At 42.1% G+C, this 23673-nt stretch overlaps 1 protein-coding gene across 7 annotated transcripts in view; it reads right to left on the bottom strand.

Annotated features, from left to right (window-relative positions):
* The window catches only part of LOC105478425 (heparanase 2 (inactive)), an 870370-nt gene extending 849311 nt beyond the window's left edge, over window positions 1-21059 (bottom strand). For 2 of the 7 annotated variants that reach the window (XM_071069329.1, XM_071069335.1), the window contains exon 1: window positions 19754-21058. In XM_071069329.1, coding sequence (XP_070925430.1) covers window positions 19754-20003 — 250 coding nt within the window. In that variant the 5' untranslated portion in view covers window positions 20004-21058. Of the gene's footprint in view, window positions 1-19753 lie in introns of all 7 variants that reach the window. The other 5 variants (XM_071069330.1, XM_071069332.1, XM_071069334.1 and 2 more) reach the window with 4 other exon arrangements.
* Between the last annotated feature and the right edge of the window lie 2614 nt (window positions 21060-23673).

Here is a 23673-nt window from a genome sequence, read left to right as displayed (position 1 = left end):
CCACCCACGCAAGCCCTTCCCACTGCCGCAGTTAAACCAAGCCCATGCAAGCGGAGGTATCCTGGAGAGATCTTCACCCAGGTCCCACACAAAAAATCAGTCAGCGCCGTTTCCACTCTGGTGAAGAGGTGACTGTCCACTTCTGCCCCTACTCCCATAGTATCAGGAGAACTAGGGAATAAAGAAACAGCCTTTGGCTAGGCGATTGCTTAAAACTCCCTCATTGTTTGAGTGCCGGAAAGCATGTCCTTGTCACCCCTTCACCCACTCCTTTGTCTTCTGACTCCATGGTATTGTTCCATCAGTCATTTTATTTTCAGTCCTAAAATGGGTGCAGTCTTATGTTTGCTTTTAACTTTCTGTTGTGTGTGGGCAATTATAACAAGACACTTGATTGTGGGAGACCCTGTTTTGTTCACTCTAGGATGCCAGAGTCATGTCGTTCTGTGATCCCTACTTGGTCTTGGGTTCACCGCTGGCCACCCCCTGGGTGGCCCAGGGTTTTCAGCACTTGGCGAGGGGACCCTTATTGGCTGTAATTCGGGCAATCTGGATTTTCAGCATTGGTAATTTTGACCACCCCCCAGATACTTTGGGGTATTTGGTGTTGACATTCCCTCTAGTATTGTGGGTTATAGCCACTCCCCCAGGGGAATATTGGTCTTGCCTTTTTCTGCCCTAAAGTTAGAAATATTATTTTCTTAATTGCTAATTCCAAGTCCTTTCCTGTATGCTGTCTTATAACTGCCTTGCTGAAGCCCCTTTTGGTCAAAGGAAATGGGAGTTCCCAGGCCACTGGCCTGACAGACCCACCTACAGCATTAGACAAGTGGCCACCCAAATATTCTTTTTCAGTGTCTCTGCTACTGGGTAGGTTCTCTGGCAAGTCAGAGCCTCTGAGGTCTCCACTTGGGCAACGCTGTCTACCCTTCCTTTCCTCCCTTACACAGTCACCATTTGTTTAGCCCCTCTCTCTGCACAACCCTCACTCTCTGTGGAATTTAGGCTTAACACCCAACTGCCCATTTGAAGCTTGTAATCTACTTTTGTAACACCTTGCTATCAATAGAAAGTGGGAAATGAAAAGGGAAAAGTAAGTAGGCATTTACTAAACTTAGGCTAACTGAAACCCCTTGTAGTGACCCTTACTAGACATAGGGACAACAGCAAGCATCCCAAAAGTCTTGCTACTAGGGTGTCTTTTAGACAACTGAAGTAAGTTCACATTATCAGCCAAAGTGAAAAAGAAAAAACTCATTTACCATGGCAATAAGGTTTGGGTTCAATAAAAATTGGCAAATCAACAAATCTGGCATAGATGGTTCTTTGTCATAATGATATTGTACAATTAGACTTGTTCTGTAAAAAGTAAAGAAAATGGGAAGAAGTTCCCTAAGTACAGGCTTTTTTTTTTTTTTTTTTTAGATGGAGTCTAGCTGTGTCACCAGGCTGGAGTGCAGTGGCGTGATCTTGGCTCACTGCACCCTCTGCCTTCCAGGTTCAAGCAATTCTCCTGCCTTAGCCTCCCGTGTAGCCGGGACTACAGGCACGTGCCACCACGCCCAGCTAAGTTTTGTATTTTTAGTAGAGATAGGGTTTCACCATGTTAGCCAGGATGGTCTCGATCTCTTGACCTTGTGATCTGCCCGCTTTGGCCTCCCAAAGTGCTGGGATTACAGGTGTGAGCCACCACGCCCAGCCTGTACAGGTTTTTATAGCTCTCTACCAGAATGCTAACTTAAGGGCAAGGTGTAGAATGTCTCTGGCTCCTGATACTCCCAGAGACCCAGAAGCTGCATCAGCTATCCTAGATGACCCCCTCCTAGTTGCTCCCCATAGGAGCTACCTCTTTGGAGCCTCCCTAGTCCCCTAGTTCTGACAGGGGCCCCACTAGTTCTCTAGTACAGAATTCTACTCCAAAGTCATCAGGAACCCCTCTCCCTCATCCAACAAGCCCTGGTCCCTATTCCCCACTGCCTGAGGAAGTAAGCCGAGCCAGTACTACTAGGAGTGGGGCCCCAGATGAGCCCCCTAAATTGAACTTGTATATATTGCAGGAGGCAGCTGATGGAGATGAAGAAACAATCAGAGTATATGTGCCTTCTTCCACGTTTGATTTGGCTTTCTGCAGGGAAAAATTTGGTTGGTTGGGTTTCAAAGGACCCAGGAGAGTTTATAGAGGAGATTGTTAAGTTGGCCATGTCTTTTGATTTAACTTGGCGTGACATGCAGAAATCATCATCCACTTGTTGTACTGTACATGAAAAACAAAGAATTCAAGATATTGCTCATGAATATGCAGATGGAGTGAGTGGCTGTGCATAATCCAGGCCATGCCATGTATCATATGGGAAGAGATGCAGCTCCAGATCTAGACCGTCAATGGAATTACCAGAGAGGACCTCAAGATCTTGAATGCAGAAATCATATGTTAACTTGTTTAATAGAGAGTGTGAAGAAGTGTGCGGTTAAGCCAGTAAACTATGAAAAAGTGAGAGAAATAACTCAGAAGAAAGATTAAAATCCTGCTTTATTTCAGGGCTGTTTAGTTGAGGCACTCAGGAAATATACCACTACAGACCCAGACTCCCCAGAAGAGTGAGCTCTCCTGGGTGTGCATTGCGTTACTTAGTCTGCCTCTGACATTAGGAGGAAGCTATAAAAAGGAACAATGGGACCCCAAACCTCAGTGAGTCAATTCTTAAACATTGCTTTCAGGGTTTACAATAATAGGGACAGGGCAGAGGAAGAGGCAAAAAAAAAAAAAAAAGAATTGGCCAAAAAGCACAATTGTTAGAGCCTGCTGTAGGCCCCCTACTGCCTCAGGGTTACCCACAACAAGGAAATGTCATCAGATCAGCATCTGGGATGTTCAGACAAGAGCTCCCCATTCATCAGCCTCTAGGCCATAATCAGTGTGCCTTCTGTAATCAAGAAGGCCACTGAAAGAAAGACTGCCTCAGGCTTAAGAGGGAGTTTAAGACACCCAGACCCATAATGGCCAAGAAGGTAGGGGACTGATGAGGCCCAAGGTCCTCTACAGCTCCCACTGGACATCTTACAATCTCCACAGAAGAGCCTCAGGTAACTCCTGATGTAACACGCAAAAATACTGAGTTCTTATTGGATACAGGAGTAGCCTACTCAGATTTAACCCATTTCTCAGGGTTCTCACTCTTGTACAGTAACGAGAATTGATGGGCAGCCAAAAATTAGGAGATTCACTCACCCCCTTGGTTGCACCATGGGATACCATATGTTTTCCCACAGGTTCTTCCTCATGTCTGAGTTTTCTATCCCTCTAATGGGGAAAGACTTACTTTCCCAATTACAGGCCACAGTTCAGTTTGGGATGCGTCATGAGAAGGCAACAGGCCGGGAAGGGACACTTCCCCTAACTCTAAGTGCTTTTCTTAACACAGATAAGGAGAAGACCTCCCTTCCATCACATATTGTTTCTCAAATAGACTCCTCTGTTTGGGACACGGAAGTTCCCAGCAGAGCTGTTAATGTACACCCAGTTGAGGTTGTTTTAAAACCCAATGTTAATTACCCATGGAAAAAACAGTATCCTTTGAGACCTGAGGCTCAGAGTGGCATCCAGGCCCTAATAACAAAGTTCCCAAAGTATGGATTATTACAATGCTGTCAGTCTCCATGTAACACCCCCACTTTACCTGTAAAGAAACCAAATGGGGAATATAGATTTGTTCAGGATCTAAGGGCAGTTAATAAGGCAGTAGTCCCAGTTCACTCAATAATTCTTAATCCTTACAATATCGACCCAAGTCCCTGAAGATGCTCATTGGTTCACAGTGTTAGACTTAAGGATGCTTTCTTTTTATAGTGTATTTTTGCTTTTGAATGAACTCACCCAAACACTCATGCTGCATCTCAGCTTACGTAGACAGTCCTTCCCCAAGGTTTTGGGGATAGTTCCCACCTCTGTGGCAATGATTTGGCCAAAGAGTTAAGGGAACTACAGTAAACTAATGGGTCCCTCTTGCAATATGTAGATGACTTATTAATTTCTAGCCCTACTAGGGAAGACTCTGACAGAGACACAACCCAGCTCTTTAATTTTCTGGGAAAGTAAGGGTATTGGGTATCCCCCCATAAGGCCCAGATCTTTGCAGAAGGTTAAATAGTTGGGTTATGTGCTCACTTCTGGGACAAGGACTTTGGCCCAGGGGTGAAAAGAGACCATCATAGCACTCCAGCCTCCTCAGACTAAGAGACAGTTAAGAGCCTTTGAGGAAATGGCTAGATTCTGCAGGATCTAGCTTCCTGAGGTAGGGCTTATAGCAAAGCCACTTTATGAAGCATTAAAGGGAGTGATCAGTAGCCTTTACATTAGAACGAAACCTGCCAACAAACATTCTTAACCCTAAAAGTAAAGCTGGAAAGAGCGCCTGCTTTGGGAATCCCTAACTTAGAAAAACCCTTCACTCTCTATATGACTGAAAAACAAGAGATGGCTTTGGGCATCTGATATGGTTTGTCTGTGTCCCCACCCAAATCTCATTTTGATAGTGAATAAGTTTCACGAGATGTGAAATGAGTTAAGACTTTGGGGGACTGTCAGGAAGGAATTGGTTGTGAAATTTGAGGACATGAGATTTGGAAGGGGCCGGGGGCAGAATGATATGGTTTGGCTGTGTCCCCACCCAAATCTCATCTTGAATTCTCAACTGTTGTGGGAGGGACCTGGTGAGAGGTAATTGAATCATGGGGGCATGTCTTTCCTGTGCTGTTCTCGTGACAGTGAATAAGTCTCATAAGATCTGATGGTTTTGAAAAACAGGACTCTACCTGCACAAGCTCTCACTTTGCCGGCTGCCATCCTCTTAAGATGTGACTTGCTCCTCCTTGCCTTCCACCATGATTGTGAAGCTTCCCCAGTCACATGGAACTGTAAGTCCAATTAAACCTCTTTCTTTTATAAATTGCCCAGTCTCAGGTATGTCTTTATCAACAGTGTGAAAATGGACTAATACAGCATCCTAACTGAAAGGTTAGGGAATAGCCCCAGACCAGTGGCTTACTTTTCTAAACAGCTAGACCAGATGGCAGCAGGGTGGCCAGGGTGCTTGTGAGCCATGGCTGCTACCACTCTACTGGTAGAAGAAGCCAGAAAGTTTATCTTGGGACAACAATTACCTATCATGAGGCCCCACCAAGTACAGGAGGTCTTAGCAACAAAAGTACACCAATGGTTAACAGGCTCACTTAGTTAAATACAAGGCCCTTCTTCTTGACACCCCAGAAGTAACTTTTAATATATGTCAAATTTTAAACCATGCTACCTTGTTCCCAAAGTTCATGTCCCAGGAAACAGATCCCCAACTCAATCATTCCTGTGTGGAAACCACAGAATAGATCTACTCTAACAGGCCTGACCTCAAAGATCAGCCCCTGCCTCATTCTGATGTTGAGTGGTTTACAGAGGAGAGTAGCTTTTACACATGAGGGAGTAAAAAGGGTGGGTTATGCAGTAGTAGTTAGCCAACAAGCAGTCACTAAGGCAAAAACATTATCTCCCCAGTCTTCCACTCAAAAAGCAGAACTAACTGCTTTATTAATCAGGGCCCTCCAATCAGGAAAAGATTTAAGAGTCAATATATATATTGACTCTAAATATGGGCTCCTGGTGCTCCATACTCATGCTGCTGCTATATGGGAAAAAAGGGGACTATTAACAGCTAAGGGACCCCCCATACAATATCACTGAGATCCTGGAACTTTTAGATGCTGTCCAGCTCCCAAAGGAGGCAGCAGTTATTCACTATTCACTGCTGGGGATGCCAAAAGGGAGAAACCTCTATTATCAAAGGAAATGCTCTGACTGACAGAGCAGCTAAGACCACAGCTAAAGAACACCAGTATTACAGGCCACTGCACTAATGCCAGGTACTCCACCCATGTCAGCCACACGATATTATACCCATGAGGAAATTAATTGGGCAGAACAGAAAGGCTTACAAAAAGATCCCTCAGGATGGTTAGTAGGAAGCAACAAACTTTTTCTTCCCAAGGCTGAGCAATGGTAGATAGTTAAGTATTTCCACGACTCCTCACATCTGGGATGGGACTCCCTATTCAAATTAGGTTTTCAAATCTTTTTGGTAAAGAAACTATTCCAGACTGTAAAAAGGGTCACCAGGGCCTGTGAACTTTGTGACTGTAATGGCCCAGGAAGCCACCACATAGCCCCACCTCTACTCAAACCTGTACAACATCGAGAGACATATCCTGGGGAAGACTGGCAACTAGATTTTACTCAGACACCACTTTTCAGGGGACTAACATATTTGCTAGTATTTATAGACACTTTCATTAGATGGACTGAAGCTTTCCCTTCAAGGACAGAGAAGGCATTAAAAGTGTGCAAATTTTGGCCGGGCACAGTGGCTCACGCCTGTAATCCCAGCACTTTGGGAGGCCGAGGCGGGCGGATCACAAGGTCAGGAGATCGAGACCATCCTGGCTAACACGGTGAAACCCCATCTCTACTAAAAAAAATACAAAAAACTAGCCGGGCAAGGTGGCGGGCGCCTGTGGTCCCAGCTACTCGGGATGCTGAGGCAGGAGAATGGCGTAAACCCGGGAGGCGGAGCTTGCAGTGATCTGAGATCCAGCCACTGCACTCCAGCCTGGGCGACAGAGCGAGACTCCGTCTCAAAAAAAAAAAAAAAAAAAAAAATTAGCCAGGAGTAGTGGCGGGCGCCTGTAGTCCCAGCTACTCGGGAGGCTGAGGCAGGAGAATGGTGTGAACCTAGGAGGCAGAGCTTGCAGTGAGCCGAGACGGCGCCACCACACTCCAGCCTAGGCGACTGAGCAAGACTCCGTTTCAAAAAAAAAAAAAAAGCGTTCAAATTTTTACTTAAACAGATGATCCCGAGATATGGATTACCTAAAAGTCTGCAGAGTGATAATGGACCCTCCTTCACAGCTAAAGTGACCCAGCAGGTTTCCTCAGCCTTACGTATTACCTATCAACTTCACTCCTCCTGGAGACCTCAATCCTCAGGTAATGCAGAAAAAGCTCATATTTTAACAAGGACGTTAGCAAAGCTCTGTCGGAAGATCTCAGAGGCCTGGGTTTCTCTCTTACCAATAGCTCTTTCATGTGTAAAGATGGCTCCAAAGGGAACTCTAAAACTTAGTCCGTTTGAATTGACTCATGGAGACCCTTTTTAACTTCAGACCTCCTGCTTGATTAAGAAACACATAGAATGAGCACCCATACTATCAACTTAGGCCAGGTTCCGAAGGCCCTCCAAGCATATGGAAATAAAATATTGCCCCCTCCCCAAAAGGAAATAATTAACCTCCCTATTCAACCAGGAAACTTAGTCCTGCTAAAAACTTGGAAAGAAGGATCCCCTGAAGATCATTTACAATCAAAATGGAAGGGCCCCTATCAGATGTTATTGAGTACCCACACTACTGTTAAACTTCAGGGAATAGCTAGTTAGGCACACCTGTCCAGGATTAAATGTGTTTTGTATGAGTCGCAGCACAAAAGGAGAACACCACAACCTACATATATGAGCCTTTGGAGGATCTCTGCTACTTGCTTAAAAGAATCAACACTCAGCCAGAAGTGGCAACATGATGCTGTGGGTAGGAAAAGGCACTTTAATTTTGCTCTTCTTCCTGCTCTGTTTTTCACCCCTGCTAGGATCTTTGATAGCTCTCTTTTCACTAATTTTTTGCCCTGCTTGTTTAACCTCTTAAAGTTAACATATTCTAGATTACAACCGTTCCATGTAAAACATTGCTGGTACAAGGCTTCCAACCCTTCCCATCTACTGACCTGGAGAATAAAAGCATTCTGCCTCTGGGCCCCTTAGGTTAGGCATCCAGAGATTTTTTACTATGGGCTGAGCCTATGCCCATAAGTTTAGCAGAAAGCAGTAACAGAAGATAGACCTCCACCCTTCTGAAGCCTGTTTAAGATTAAAGAGGAGTATTTAATCCGAGGCAGGACTCAACTCCAGAGGTGAGACTCAGACATCAGACCAGACTGAGGACTAACTAAAACAGGGCCAGAGCAAAAGCAACTTTCAATCAGACATGCCTACCAGCCTGCCATGGCAACACCCGGGAGTTACTGCCCCTTTCCATGGCAATGACCCAATGAGCCAAAAGTTACTGCCGCTTCCCTAGAAATGTCTACATGAACTGCCCTTTAATCTGCATGCAATTAAAAGCGGGTATAAATATGACTGCAAAGCTGCCCTGAGCTGCTACTGTCTGCCTACAGGACAGCCCTGCTCTACAGGAGCAGTCACAGAGCTGTAACACTGCTTCTTCAATAATGCTGTTTTCTTCTACCTCTGGCTTGCCCTTGATTTCTTCCCTGAGCAAAGCCAAGTGGGCTAAACTCCACCTTAGGACTCACCTGCCCTGCATCAGATACATTGCAAAAATCATCCATTTAAGAGCTACAAAGGCAATAAGGAATATCAGAAACAAAATTCCAGAGAGCAGAGAACCATTCATAGGTGATCTAAGGGTCTAAAGTGTTTTGGGGGCATTTGCCATTTCTAAGCAAATATTTGGGGTATGTGCTCACTCCTGGGACAAGGACTTTGGCTAATGGCTGAGATCTGGAATTGGGCCAAGCACAGGAATGCTGCTTACAGACAGAAACGAATGAAACTTTTTTTATAGACACATGGGCAGGAGTGACAAAATGGAAGATTTGAGAAGCCTCAAACACAAGCTTCCTCCTCAAGTTATTTTCTGAATTTTGAAGATAAGCCAAAACATTAGAAAAACAGAATGGAATTTCCCAGAGTCTATGAATACTTAATACTTAGGAAACAAAGACTGGTTAGGGAAAAGAGCATTGAATACCGCCATGAGAGGTGAAAGCCCTGGAGATTAATACTAACATCTACTGTCACATTTGCCAATATGGGCACAGCTGGAGGCCGAGAGTCCACACTTGTCCGAAGGCTGCTTCTGAAAACTAGAGAAACTGGTGGAGTATTGGCAGTTGTACAGTTGTACCGAAATTGGAGACTTGATAGACTTCAAACCAACAGCCACTGTATTCCTCAATAAATCTGTGATATTTTGAAGCTTCATGGGGTGGAAGGCTAAAGAGCTAATCCAAAACCTTTGTAAAGTGGAGTGAAAATTTCCACAGAGCCTTGGTTCTAAACAAAGGACCCCAGGCTCTCAATGAAAAGCCATGAAGTACCACTTCCTAGGAACAAGGAAAGAAAAGTAGACTAGTCTGACCAAAATTGCAAACCAGACTTGACCTAAATAAGTGCATAAACTGGACTAAGGTGTTCAGATCCCCATTCTATTTTCTTAGACTAGGAAAGGGTGAATCTTAATTTAAAAAATAAATGTTTAAAAGGAAGGAAGGAAAAAACAAAGGAAGGAAGGGTTGATGGGTAAATCACCTCTAGTGGAAGAAACCATCTTCTGAAGCCTTGACAGTTGGGGTGCTATTTTTTTAACATAATACATCTTACATGGCTGATAACCAATAAAAGCAGACCCATAGGTCATACAGATATTTGAGTTAGTAGACCAGGATTTTAAAATACTTATGACTTATATATATGAATATATATTCAAATAAAGGAAAAGACAGACAATAGAAATGAAAAGATACAAAATTTCAACAGAGAAATGGAATTTATAGAAAGAATCAAATTGACATTCTAACTCAAAATGAAACATCTGACATTAAGAACTCAATGGATGTGTGTAAAAATAGATTGACCTAACAGAAGATAGGATAGTAAACTCAAAAGAAATCAATAGAAAATAGCCAAACTGAAACACACACACACACACACACACACACACACACACACACACACACACACACACACCCTAGACTGCTGGGGAGTAGGAGAGGACAAGGGAAGTGAGAAGAAAAAAAATGAAGAAAAAAAAGAGAGGGAAAACAGTGCCCAGAGACTTGTGGGACATGAGCAAAAGATCTAATATACATGTATTTAGAGTTCCAGAAAGAGAGGAGAAAGGAAATGGAACACTAGCAGTTATTTGAGGAAATATGTTGGAGCATTTTCTACAAGTGATGAAAGATCCACTGTAATTGTTTGATTCCATTTTGGAGCAGCTTTCAAGCCCTACTCCTCTATTTTACCCCCTTGACCTATATCTGGGCAAGCCAGTAAGACAGCCTGTATGCTCCCTCCTTTGGCACTGGCAAGAAGTTCAAACCACATAAGCCCTAGCCAATGTGCACTTACTCTGGCTCCACACTCTATCCATAATAAAAGCTAAAACAGTCTCTCCTCCTTGCTCTCTCAAGACATTTTTTGGGTCTGCTTTGCAACCTGCCCTGTTACCCCCAGAAAAACCTCATTATGTGAATAATAAATCTTTTTATGCTATCTTGGTGTATGTGTGGCATCATCAGTCCCAACATATGAATGAATTGTTCTGTGGAGTGTGTTGATCCTGACCTCCACAGGACAACCATAAGACAAACTGGTACTGTGAGCAAGATGTTGAGATAGTGGTCATCGCCATGGGGATCTTTCTTCACTTGCGTTTTACTTGTTTTTTTGTTTTTTGTTTTTAAGATGGAGTTTTGCTCTTGTTGCCCAGGCTGGAGTACAATGGTGCGATCTCGGCTCACTGCAACCTCCACCTCCCAGGTTCAAGCGATTCTCCTGCCTCAGCCTTCCCAAGTAGCTGGGATTACAGGCATGCACCACCATGCCTGGCTAATCTTGTATTTTTAGTAAAGATGGGGTTTCTCCTTGTTGGTCAGGCTGGTCTCAAACTCCCAAACTCAGGTGATCCGCCCGCCTTGGCCTCCCAAAGTGCTGGGATTATAGGCGTGAGCCACTGCGCCTGGCCTTTCTTCACTTGTTTTAGCCTGCTAACTGCCTTTGCTGATTGCTAGTAAGAATATACTTTAAGTTGCTGCCTGCTGGCAAGTGAGCTCTTTGAGCTATGCTGTTGCCTGCTGGAGAGTTTGCACTTGGAGCTGTGCTGCTTTGTGCTGTATTTACTGACTCCTGTTTGAAATTTAACAGATCTACATTGGAAGTTTCAACAGCTGGCACTTAGAAACAGGAGTATGGGAGTGGATCCCTCCTTAAAATGGCCCTGGGTCATATGTCTTGACCAGGATTTATCTGTGTGTTTCGTATTAAATTGTATGTCTCAATTCCAGCATAAGCTATAACACTAGACTTACGGGAATGACTCTTACCCTGTGACTATTCACTGTGCATCTCAATCAGATGGTAGCCCCTTGTTTTATAGAACACTCAGAGAGAAGACCAATACACTGTATGATACATGGCCAATCACTCATGTGGAGGAGGAGTAGACACCAAGTGGCATGCTGAAGTCCACTCTTCTAAGAACATATGGCTCAACAATACCCTATGCCTTAAACACCTCCACTTCTGTTTCTGTTGGCTAGGCCTCTGTCTCCAAAAAAGAAGATCCTGATCCTTATGATTATAGAGAAAAATGTCTATGGCACCCCCATGGCACATCCAAGGAGTTAATTCAGGCTCATATGAAACCTAGGATCCTTAAATCCTTAACAACCATACCATAGGGTATGCCCTTGACCCTGATTATATGAATTTGAGAATCTCTGAAGGAAAAAATGATAAATATGAGCATAATAGAGAAGAGACCCCTTGAATTATACCTAGTAAATACACACACACACACACACACACACACACACACACACACAAATGGCTACAGTGGGAAGAAACAAAAACCTGAAACAGAGGTTCGCAATTTGATCCAAATAAGATCTGTTTTGGAAATCACTTTGGCAGTTCCTCAAAATGTTAAAGTTATCATATGTCCTAGCAATTCTACTCCTATGGATACACACAAGACAGTTAAAAACATATGTCCATTCAAAAGCTTGTACATGAATGTTCAAAGCAACATTATTCAAAACAGAAACATGGAAACAATCGGCCAAGCATGGTGGCTCATGCCTGTAATCCCAGCACTTTGGGAGGCCAAGACAGGCAGATTACCTGAAGTCAGGAGTTCAAGATTAGCCTGGCCAGCATGGTGAAACCCTGTCTCTACTAAAAATAGAAAAATTAGCCAGGCGTGGTGGCACATGCCTGTAATCCCAGCTACTTGGGAGGCTGAGGCAGGAGAATTGCTTGAGCCCGGGAGGTGGAGGTTGCAATGAGCCGAGATCGTGCCACTGCACTCTAGTCTGGCCAACAGAGCAAAACTCTGTCTCAAAAAAAAAAAAAAAAAAAAAAAAGGAAACAATCAAAATCCCCATCAACCAATGAAATAAGCAAACTGTGGCATATCCATACAATGGAATATTATTTGGCCATGAAAAGAAGTACTGATACATGTTACAACATGAAAGAACTTTGAAAACGTTATATGAAACTCATTAACCCTTTTTCTGTTTGCCCCAGGAATACTTGCTGGCAGCACTTGTGGCTGCAAGGGTTACCCAGAGATAACTTTGCCACAGAATATCTCGCTTTTATTATTATTTTTGAATCACTCTAGTATATCAACTTTGGAAACAAAATACATCATTCTATTTATAGCATTCTGTTTTTAGTAGTGGCATTTCCATTTACAAAATATAGTAATCCTTGATCACTGAAAATGTCAAATCCTAGAAAACACAGCATTCCTACATGTGATGTTAACATCATTCTTGAACAATTCTTGGCCAAAGATTCATTTGATGAATCCAGTTTTTCCAAAATAGGTGATTCTGATGAGTCAGACGATGCTGATGTTAGTTTGGTTTAGAAATAGCTCCAAGAACAGTTTTTGTATTTTATTTTCACATTGAGAATCAGGCAGATTTGCTTCAGCCTCAAAGAGTGTGTTTACGTAAAATTAAATGAGTGCTGGCAGAGAGTTATACTTTTTTTTTTTCTAAACAAGAAAAAGGTTAAGTGAAAGAGGCCAGATACAAAAGACCACACATTGTATGACTCCATCTATATGAAATTTCCAAAATTAGAAAATCCATAGAAAGAGAAAGTAGATGTGTAGTTGCCAGGGGCTGGGTGTAGAAGGAACAGAGAGTAACTGTTAATAGGTATAAGTAGGATTTTTTGGGGGTGGTTGATGAAAATGCTGTGAAATTAGGTAGTCACAGTGGTTCCACAACTCTGTAAATATACTAATAACCAGTGAATTGTATACATTAAGAGGATTAGTTTTATATTATGTGGAATATATCTCAATAAAACTTTTAAAATGAGCAAAACATTTGAACAGGCACTTCACAAAAGAGTACAACTAAACAGTCAATTTGTGAAAAGGTACTCAACTTCATTTGTCATCAGGGTTATGTGAAGTAAAACCATAATGAGATACTACTACACATCAACCAGATGGCTAAACTGAAAAGGACAGAAAATACTAAGTGTTCATTAAGACACAGAGCAGGGTCAGCAAACTATTATGCACCACCTACTTTTCTGAATGAAGTTTTACTGAACACAGCCATGCTCATTCATTTATGTACTGTCTATGGCTTTCATTCTACAAAGACAGAACTGAGTATCTGCCACAAGTCCATATGGCCTGTAAAACCTAAAGTATCTATTATCTAGCTTTTTAATCTCTGGCCCACCACCCTTGAGGTAGAGCAACTGGAACTCTGATACACTGCTACTGGGGCTATAAATTGGTACAACCACTCTGGAAAACTATTTGGCAGTATCTACTGTAACTGAACATTTGCATATCTATATGTTTTGTATATTAGTTTCCTGAGGCTGCTGTAACAAATTACCATAGCCTTCGTGGCTTAAAACAACAAAATTTATTCTCTTACAGTTTGGGAAGCCAGAAGTCTGAAACCAAAGTATCAGGTGGACCACACTCCCTCCAAAAGCTCTAGGGGGAAATTCTTTATCTCTTCCAGTTTCTGGTGGCTGCCAGCATTCTTAGTTTGTGGCTATATCACTCCGTCTTCACATTGCCTTCTGCTCCATGTGTTTCTAACCTCCTGCCAGCTCCTTCTTATAAGAACACTTATGACAGCTTTCAGGGCCCACCTGGAAAATCCAGAATTATGTCCTCATCTCAGAATCCTTAATTTAATTACATCTGCAAAGACCTTTTTTCCAAATAAGGTAACATTTACAGCCTCCTGGTATGAGGACATAGACATATCTTTGGGAGCCATTATCAGCATATCCATCCAACAATTCCACTCCAGAGTGTACAGAATCACTAAAATAAAAACATATTGAGTTGTAACCTTGTGATTGATTAGTGTTTCCTGTGTGTATGTTATACTTCAAAGAAAAGAAAAACCTATAGTGCTCTTTGCTCATCATTAATTAATATCTGAAATTTTTCATTGTACAGTATAAATAGTTGGATATACAGTGAATTTTAGCATAATTTTTAATTTTTAAAGATATTTTTAAAGAAAATTGTTATAACACCCCTTCAAATCTACCCAGTGGAATGTAAATATTGTAATGATTTAATACCCATCCACCATCATCCATTTTATTTTTATTTTTGAGACAGAGTCCCACTCTGTCGCCCAGGCTGGAGTGCAGTGGCGTGATCTCGACTCACAGCAACCTCTGCCTCTGGGGTTCAAGCAATTCTCCCATCTCAGCCTCCTGAGTAGCTGGAACTAAAGGCACGAGCCACCATACCCAGCTAATTTTTTGTATTTTTAGTAGAGATGGGGTTTTGCCATGTTGGCCAGGCTGGTCTCAAACTCCTGACCTCAAGTGATTCGCCTGCCTCAGCCTCCCAACGTGCTGGGATTATAGGCACGAGCCACCCATCATCCATTTTAAAAATAGAAGAACAAGATCTTCAGAAGTTCATATCATTTTTATTTCTCCTATAACATAATTTTCCATTCCACTTTTCCTAATGCATTTAATCTGAGTGTATTATACTTTTATATTTGGAGATATATCAATCATCCTATCATAATTCTCTGATACAAAAAAGTATGATAAACTTAATATTTTAACTTTTCTGACCATAAAGCTTCGAGTATTTTAAAGTCTTCTGAGTCATATCGTCATGACAATTATTAGTATCCATTTGAGCAAAATAGCATAAACATCATAAAATGTGTATAGATATTGAACATAAAAATTTTATTGGCAATGTGTAGGCATACCTCATTTTATTGTGCTTCACTTTATTGCACTTTGCAGATACTGTGATTTTTACACACTGAAGGTTTGTGGCAATCCTGCATTAATGCCATTTTTCCAACAACATGTGCTCACTTCATGTTTCTATGTCACTTTTTTGTAATTCTTGTTAATATTTCAAACTTTTTCATTATTATTATTATGTTTGTTATGGTGATCTGTAATCAGTAATCTCCGGTATCACTGTTGTAGTTGTTTGGGGGTGCCATGCCCATATAAGATGACAAACTTAATAAATGTTGTGTGTGTTCTGACTGCACCTCTGACTGGCCATTCCCCCATCTCTCTTCCTCATCTCAGACCTTCTATTCCCTGAGACACGACAATATCAAAATTAGTCCTATTAATAACCCTACAACGGTCTCTAAGGGTTCAAATGAAAGGAAGAGCAATACATCTTTCACTTTGAATCAAAAGCTAGAAATAATTAAGCTTAGTGAGGAAGGTATGTCAAAAGCTGAGACAGGCTGAAAACTAAGCCTCTTGTGCCAAAGTTAGCCAAGTTATCAATACAAAGAAAACATTCTTGAAGGAAATTAAAAGTGCTACTCCAGTGAACACACAAATGATAAGAAACTGAAATAGCCTTATGGCTGATAAGGAGAAAGTTTTAGTTGTCTGGATAGAAGATCAACCCAGTCATAACATTCCCTTATACAAAAGCCTAATCCAGAGCAAGGCCCTAGATCTCTTCAATTCTATGAAGGCTAAGAGAGGTGAGGAACTTGCCCAAGAAAAGTTGGGGCTAGTAAAGTGTGGTTCATGAGGTTTAAGGAAAAAAGCCATCTCCATAACATAAAATTACAAGGTGAAGCAGCACGTGCTGGATGTAAAAGCCTCAGCCAGTTATCCAGAAGATCAAGCTAAAATAATTGATGAAGGTGGCTACACTAATCGACAGATTTTCAATGTAGACAAAACAGCCTTCTCTTGGAAGCAGATGTCACCTAGGACTTTCATAGCTAGAGAGAAGTCAATGCCTGGCCTTGAAGCTTCAAAAGACAGGCTGACTCTCTTGTTAAGTGTTAATACAGCTGGCGACTTTAGGTTGAAGCCAGTGCTCATTTACCATTCCAAAAATCCTAGGGCCCTTAAGAATGTTAAATCTACTCTGCCTGTGTTGTATAAATAATATTCCATTTTGTTGTCATAATGACAACACATCCGTTTACAGCAAAGTTTACTGAATATTTTAAGCCCATTGTTGAGAGCTACTGCTCAGAAAAAATAGATTCCTTTCATAATATTACTGCTCATTGACAATGTACCTGGTTACCCAAGCTCTGATGCAGACATACAAGGAGATTAATGTTGTTTTCACACCTGCCAACACGTCATCCATTCTGTAGCCCATGGATGAAGAAATAATTTCTAATTTTCAGTTTTATTATTTAAGAAATACATTTCATAAGGCTATGACAGCAATTCCTTTGGCAGGTCTGGGCAAAGTTCTAGATGTAAACCTCATGCTGAATTGCAATCCCTAATATTGTAGGTAGGGCCAGGTGGGAGGTCACTAGATCATGGAGGTGGGTTTCTCATGAATGGCTCAGCACCATCTCTTTGGTGCTGTTCTCATGAGAGTCAGTGAATTCTCATGAGATCTGGTTGTTTAAAAGTGTGTGGCACCTCGCCCCTTCCCTTCTTGCTCCTGCTCTCACCATGTGCAACTTGTTCCCCTTCACCTTCTGCCATGATCGTAAGCTGCTCCCCAGAAGATGAGCAGATGCCAGTATCATGCTTCCTGTAAAGCCTGCAAAACTGTGCAGGCTTTAAATCTGGTAAACCTCGTTTCTTTATAAATTACTCAGCCTGAGGTATTGCTTTCCAGCAATGCAAGAGCAGACTAATACAAGATGCCATTAAGAGCATTTGTGAATCATGGGAGGACTACATATCCACTTAAACAGGAATTTAGAAACTGATTTCAATGCTCATGGATGACTTTGAGGGGTTCCAAAATTCAGTGGAGATTCCCATCACCGCATATGTGGTGCGAATAGCAAGAGAACTGGAATTAGAAGTGAAGCCTGAAGATATGAGAGAACTGCTGCAATCTCAGAATAAAATTTGAATGAATAAAGAGTTGCTTCTAATGGATAAGCAAAGAAAGCTATTTCTTGAGATGAAATCTACTCCTGGTAAAGATGCTGTGAATATTATTGAAATAAAAACAACAGATTTAGAATATTCCATAAACTTAGTTATAAAGCAGCAGCAGGGTTTGAAAGGATTGACTCCAATTTTTCTTTCTTTTTTTTTTTTTTTTAGACGAAGTCTCACTCTGTCACCAGGCCGGAGTACACTGGTGCAATTTCAGCTCACTGCAACTTCCATCTCCCGGATTCAAGTGATTCTCCTGCCTCAGCCTCCTGAGTAGCTGGGACTACAGGTGAGCGCCACCATGCCCAGCTAATTTTTTTATTTTTAGTAGAGACAGGGTTTCACCATTTTGGCCAGGATTGTCTCAATCTCTTGACCTCATAATCTGCCCGCCTTGGCCTCCCAAAGTGCTGAGATTACAGGCATGAGTCACCACGCCCAGCCGATTGACTCCAATTCTTAAAGGCATTCTACTGTAGGTAAGATGCTATCAGATAGCATCACATGCTACAGAGAAATCTTTGTAAGTCAATAGAAGCAAACTTTATTGTTACCTTATTTTAAGAAATGTTCACAGTCACCCCAACCTTCAGCAGCCACCACCCTGTCAGTCAGCAACTACCAACATCAAGGCAAGACTCTCCACCAGCAAAAAGATTATGACCTGCTGAAGGCTCAGATGAGCTTTAGCATTTTTCAGCAATAAAGTTTTTGGTTTTGGTTTTTTGAGACAAGGTTTGTCTCTACAGCCCAGGCTGGAATGCAGTGGCACCATCTCAGGTCACTGCAACCTCCACCTCCTGACCTCAAGCCATCCTCCCACCTCAGCCTCCCAAGTAGTTGGGACTATAGATGCAGGCCACCACACCCAGCTAATTTTTGTATTTTTTGTAGAGACAGGATTTTGCCATATTGCCCAGGCTGGTCTCAAACTCGTGAGCCCAAGCGATCCTCCCACTTTATCCTCCCAAAGTGCTGGGATTCCAGGCATAAGACACTGCGCCCGGGCTAAATATTTTTAAATTAAGGTATGCACACTGTTTTTTTAGACACACTGCTATTGCACACTTAATAGACTACAATATAGTGTAAACATAACTTTCATATGCACTGGGAAACCAAAAACTTTTGACTTACTGCAATGTGTTAGTCTGGAACAAAACCCACGGTATCTCCGAGGTTTGCCTGTATCTCTTAATGAGATTAATGTGGATTTTATTTTATAAATCTATGCACTTATAATAGTATTAGTCAATGTACAAAATCAATCATTTTTTATTTTATTTTTAAATATAAGCTCTGAGAAAGCTTGCTTACATAAATAAGTAGATAGGAAAAGTGACCATTTCCTTAATGACAATGTCACAAAATTCTTTGATCTCCTCAGAGTTATATGCCAAACATCCCATGGTGATTTATGATTTAAAATTATGTTTAAGTATCTATTGGTTAATACCTACATTAGGTCTTTCTTCAATTTTGTTGAAAGAAAGAAACCACTTAAACTGAAAAAGATTTGTTACTCGAAGATTTGAGTCAATCACTTCAGAACCAGCACCAATTTTCCTTCCATGCACCTTAGCAAGAGTAGGAATGGATGAGAATAATACAAAGAACGCTAATTTTATTTAAATGTAGTTATCAAGATATTTTTAAAACTAGGGACATAGTATTAAACACACTTTAATGTTAATGCACTACGTAAAAGATCAGGCAGCAGGTCAAATACCTCATAATTTCACAGCCGTAAGCAAAAATATTTCTACATGCCACAAGGTGCGTGACATTTCCGTGATTTCCATGGTGATGAGGGTACAGGTACTGTTAACACTCCTGTGATTTCTACTGGTGACAGTCACAGGTACCGCTAATATTACTGTGCTTTGTGATTGTTTTCATAATTGAAGAAGATGCTAACACTTACTCAGATATTAGACAAAACAAAGATGTTCTTTTCTTTCCACCCTCGTTCACAGACGACCAGAATTTCAGGGTTAAGAAACTCCTAGTTGAACAATGTCAGGAAGAAGGGAGTGATGGGGAACAGAAGCAGTCAGGGGAGAGGTGAAAAGCGAAGCGAGGAAAGGAGGAGACGGACAGGTAGACGGGAGGGAATAAGACAGGCAAGAAGGAAATCTATCTCAATCTCTGGGCTCGGGCTACACAAAAAGCTTGCAGATTCACAGCCAGGGCTGTGGTTATTTCTATGGTGATTTTATAGTAACATCTTGTAACAACTAGGTTCTTCAGTTGAATTCTACCCACTAATCTCTTCCTCAATTCCATAAATAGGGTCAACCGGCTGCAGAACTGCAAGTCCCAATACAATCAGGATTTTCAGCGTCTTCCCCAAACGGCATCCTCACAGCCATGCCCCAAATCTTGTGCCCTTAGTTAACAGGGAGTCCATATTTTCTTGGGATAGTCCCTCCCCATTAGTCCCTCTAGGAGTCCTCAAAGAAGGGGGTACTCACCTCTCTTTTCGGCCGCCACCTGCTGCTCTCGGACGCTCAGCTCCAAGTCCCACATCTCCAGATCCCTCAGCTCCAGGTCCCTCAGCTCCAGGTTCCTCAGCCCTGGGTCCCTCAGCCCACTGTCAGGTGCCAGTGGTTCCGCGCTGTGGTCAGCCTCCTCTGTCCACCCACCCGGGGGCGCTGAAAAAAAATCCTCTCTGGCCCCTCTTGTTTGGAAGTAGAGCCTTCTCGCCCCTCTGACATCAGTCATCGCTTTTCTTGGACCCTCCGCGGTCTGCCCCTCAGAGGGCACAGGCTCCCGCCAGGCCCCAGGTGGCTGCTCTCAATGCCATTCCGCGGGGGGCTCAGGCGGGCTCTGGTGCGCTCAGGGGCCTTTTCCTCTCAGGAGCTCGGTTCCAGAGACCACCACTCTTCCCCCAGGCTCTGTCGACTCGAGCCAGCTGTTCTGGGGCGTTCAAGCCACGGAATGTGAGGGCAGAGGCTGAACACGTCTTAGAAGGTCGCTGGACAATCACAGCCTATGAGGAAGCTCTCGAATTTCCATGACCGTTGAAACGCTTTCGAAGGAGAAAAGTTCCGGGGCTGTGAGGAGGCTCCGCGAATGGCGGGCCTGGCTGAGGGTAAGCAGCCTGCTCCGCGCTCGCAGCCTCTCACCTCATCAGTCTCAGCCCCACCCAGCCAAAATACTGATTAACCAGCAGAGAAGGGACATTGACCGGGAAGCCCTCGGAGCAAAACGGTGCCGGATTCCATTTGTCCCAGAGTATGTTCCTCCGCCCCCTCAAAGCCAAACAAGAAAATAACTACAGTATTCCTTTCCCAACCCCAGCCTGGGTGGTGGTGCTGGTGGTGGTGGTGGTGGCTGTTCTGAGACGGAGTATTCCTCTGCCGCCCAGGTTGGAGTGCAGTGGCGCCATCTCCGCTCACTGCAACCTCCGCCTCCGGGGTTCAAGCGATTCTCCTGCTTCAGCCTCCCCAATCGCTGGGATTACAGGTGCCGACCACCACGCATGGCTAATTTTTGTATTTTTAGAAGAGACAAGGTTTCACCATGTTGGCCAGGCTGGTCTCGAACTGCTGACCTCAGGTGATCCGCCCGCCTCCGCCTTCCAAAGTGCTGAGATTACAGGCGTGAGCCACCTCGCCTGGACACCTCGTGTGTACTTTCTAAAAACTCCCAGAGTGGGAGAACCCCCTACTATGGATTTTTAAATCTTCTGTTTGTTTATACAAACAATATATTCCCAGCTCTTACTGTGTGATAGATACTGGAAATATAATGATACATGTCCATGGAATCATCATATGTATCACTTATTGGCAAGAATTTGACAGAATCCAAATTCTTGCCAATAAATAAAACTGGCTATTACTGGCCAGTTTACTTACCATTAAATAAAAATAAGCTATTATCCATTAATTATAAATGCCAGGAGAAGAACAAGAATCTGTGGGAACATGGGAGTGTTCCTGACATTTATAATTAAATTATAAAATAATTATATTATTTTATATTTTTTACATATAATTATTTTATAATGGATATAATAATTATATCATATTATAAATGCCAGGAGAACAAGAAGAATCTTTGGCAACATGGGGATGCTTTTGACCCATACTTGGGGAATCATGAAAAGCTTAGAGAAACTTCAAAGCTGAGACCTAAAACATAAATAAGGAGGAGTTTTCTGAGCCAAGGAAAGTGGACAGAGAAAATTCCAGGCAAAAGCCACAGCGTGTAGCAAGAGAAGACAAGAGAAAGCATGGCTCATTGGAGAAACTGAAACAAACTCAATATGGCTGAATGGTGGCCGTGCAGGGAGTAGTTATGACTGTTGGTTCTGGAGGTAGCCTATCTGGGTTCAAATCCCACTTGCCACTATTGAGAAGCAGGAAGGGAGGGATAGAGGAGATAGGAGATTTTTTAAAGGATACAAAATGACAGCTAGATAGGAGAAATAAGTTCTTGTGTTCTATACCACTGTAGGATGACTATAGTTAACAATAATATATAGTTTCAAATAGCTAGAAGGAAGATACTGAATGTTCCCAACACAAAGAAATGATAAATGTTTGAGATTATAGATATGCTAATTACCCTGATCTGATCACCATACAGTATATGTATCCAAACATCACTATGTACCTCATGAATATATACAATTATTATTTGTCAATTTAAAAAATCAAATTAATAAAATTAAATATCTTTAAAAGATTGGAAAAGGCAGCTTGTGAAGGACTTGGGTAAGCCATATTAAGGGGTTTAGAATGTATCCTAAGAACAATAGAGCACCACTGGAAGGTTTTAAGCAGGAGATTAACATAATTAGATTTATATTGTATAAAGATTACTCTCTGCATTGTAAAGAATGGAGGAGAGAAACAAAACAAGACTGGAGTCAGGAAAAATAGACTTGAAGAAGCCAAGGCCAGCATGAGTGAACCAATGAAACCCCTCATAGATATGTTTTCATTCCTGCTAATAAAACAGTGAAGGCTGTTAATGTTAACATTCACCTACAGGAATAATAGCAGTGTGTCCAAATAATTTCAATGTATCATCCCTCACTTGCCAAAAACTTATCAGTTTTGACAAGATGATTGGAAATTTGTTTTGCTTCATTGCAGATAATCTGCAAACTAAGAAGATGTTGTCCCTATTGGCTCCTCCATCCAAATATGTCTTTCTGATTTTGTAACACAGGATTGTCTTTGACTCCCATTATCCTTGATCCCACAAGTTCACAGAGACAGAGTCACATGTATACTCAGTACAGAAAGGCCTTCAACACAGTTTAGTCTATTATGCCTAGCTGAAGAGGTATTTCTTAATCCTTTAACCAGAATACAGGGTTATAGGTCTTGTTTCAGCCCATGATGCATAAGTTCATGACAAGGCACATGCCCTCAACTCTTCTTACACCAACCCAACTCCCTGCCTCTTAATAGACCAGAAAACAAATCCTTGCTTTACTTCGTCTTAGCTTTCTTTGCCTCTCCCAAGACTGTATCGCAAAAAGTTCAAATCTGGTTCTTCTGTATGTTTTCTCTCCTGTTTTTTTTTCCCCCCTTTTCCTCTCCCTAAACTGTCTCTTTTCCTCATTATCCCCAAAAGAAATGACTTAAGATCACACATTCTCAAATAGGGAGGCAAATTCTTATTTACCAGAATTTCTCGTAGGAAAAAAGATAATAGTCCATAACTATCCAAGTAATTAATTCATTGCCTATTCTCTAGACCCTGGGCAAGTCATACTGCTGAGATGCAAATCCCAGCTCAACCACTTACTTGCTGTGTGACCTTAGGCAAGTTATACTTAGTTGCTTTTCACTTCACTTTCCCTATCTATAAGCTAGAGATAATGGTCCTGTCTCATAGGGTTACTCTGAGGGTTAAGTGAGTTGATATATGTAAAATACTGAACAGAGTCAGGAATATTCTAAGAACTCAGTCAGTGCTGGCTATTACTGTATGCTGGGCACTGGGAACATAACAATGAGTGAGATAGGAAAGATTCTTGCTCTCCTGGACTTTATATCCTAATGAGGGGGAAGAAAATAAACAATCAAGTAAATAAAGATAACTGCAGAGTATGATAATCTTATAAAGAGAATAATGGAGTGAGCACGGAGGCTTTAGGTTAGATGGTCATGGACAGAGGAAAGATGAGATGGAATCAACAATGCAAGGAGCTGGAGAAATAAGCAACAAATTCGAAGACCATAAGAACCATCAAAAGGATGGAAAGAGCTTGGAGAGTTCTCAAAACAAGAGGCCAGTGTGGCTGATGATTGGTGAGCTCAGGGGAGAGTGGCGGTAAGCTAAAGTCAACATTTACATGAAGGCCACATTCAGCAGAACTATGTGTATCCTGTTAAGAGGCTGGATTTATTTTCAATATCATGAGAAGACA

This window comes from Macaca nemestrina, chromosome 9 (genome assembly GCF_043159975.1).
Source record: "Macaca nemestrina isolate mMacNem1 chromosome 9, mMacNem.hap1, whole genome shotgun sequence".
Classification (NCBI taxonomy): Eukaryota; Metazoa; Chordata; class Mammalia; order Primates; family Cercopithecidae; genus Macaca; species Macaca nemestrina.
This window is presented reverse-complemented; position numbering and strand designations above follow the sequence as displayed.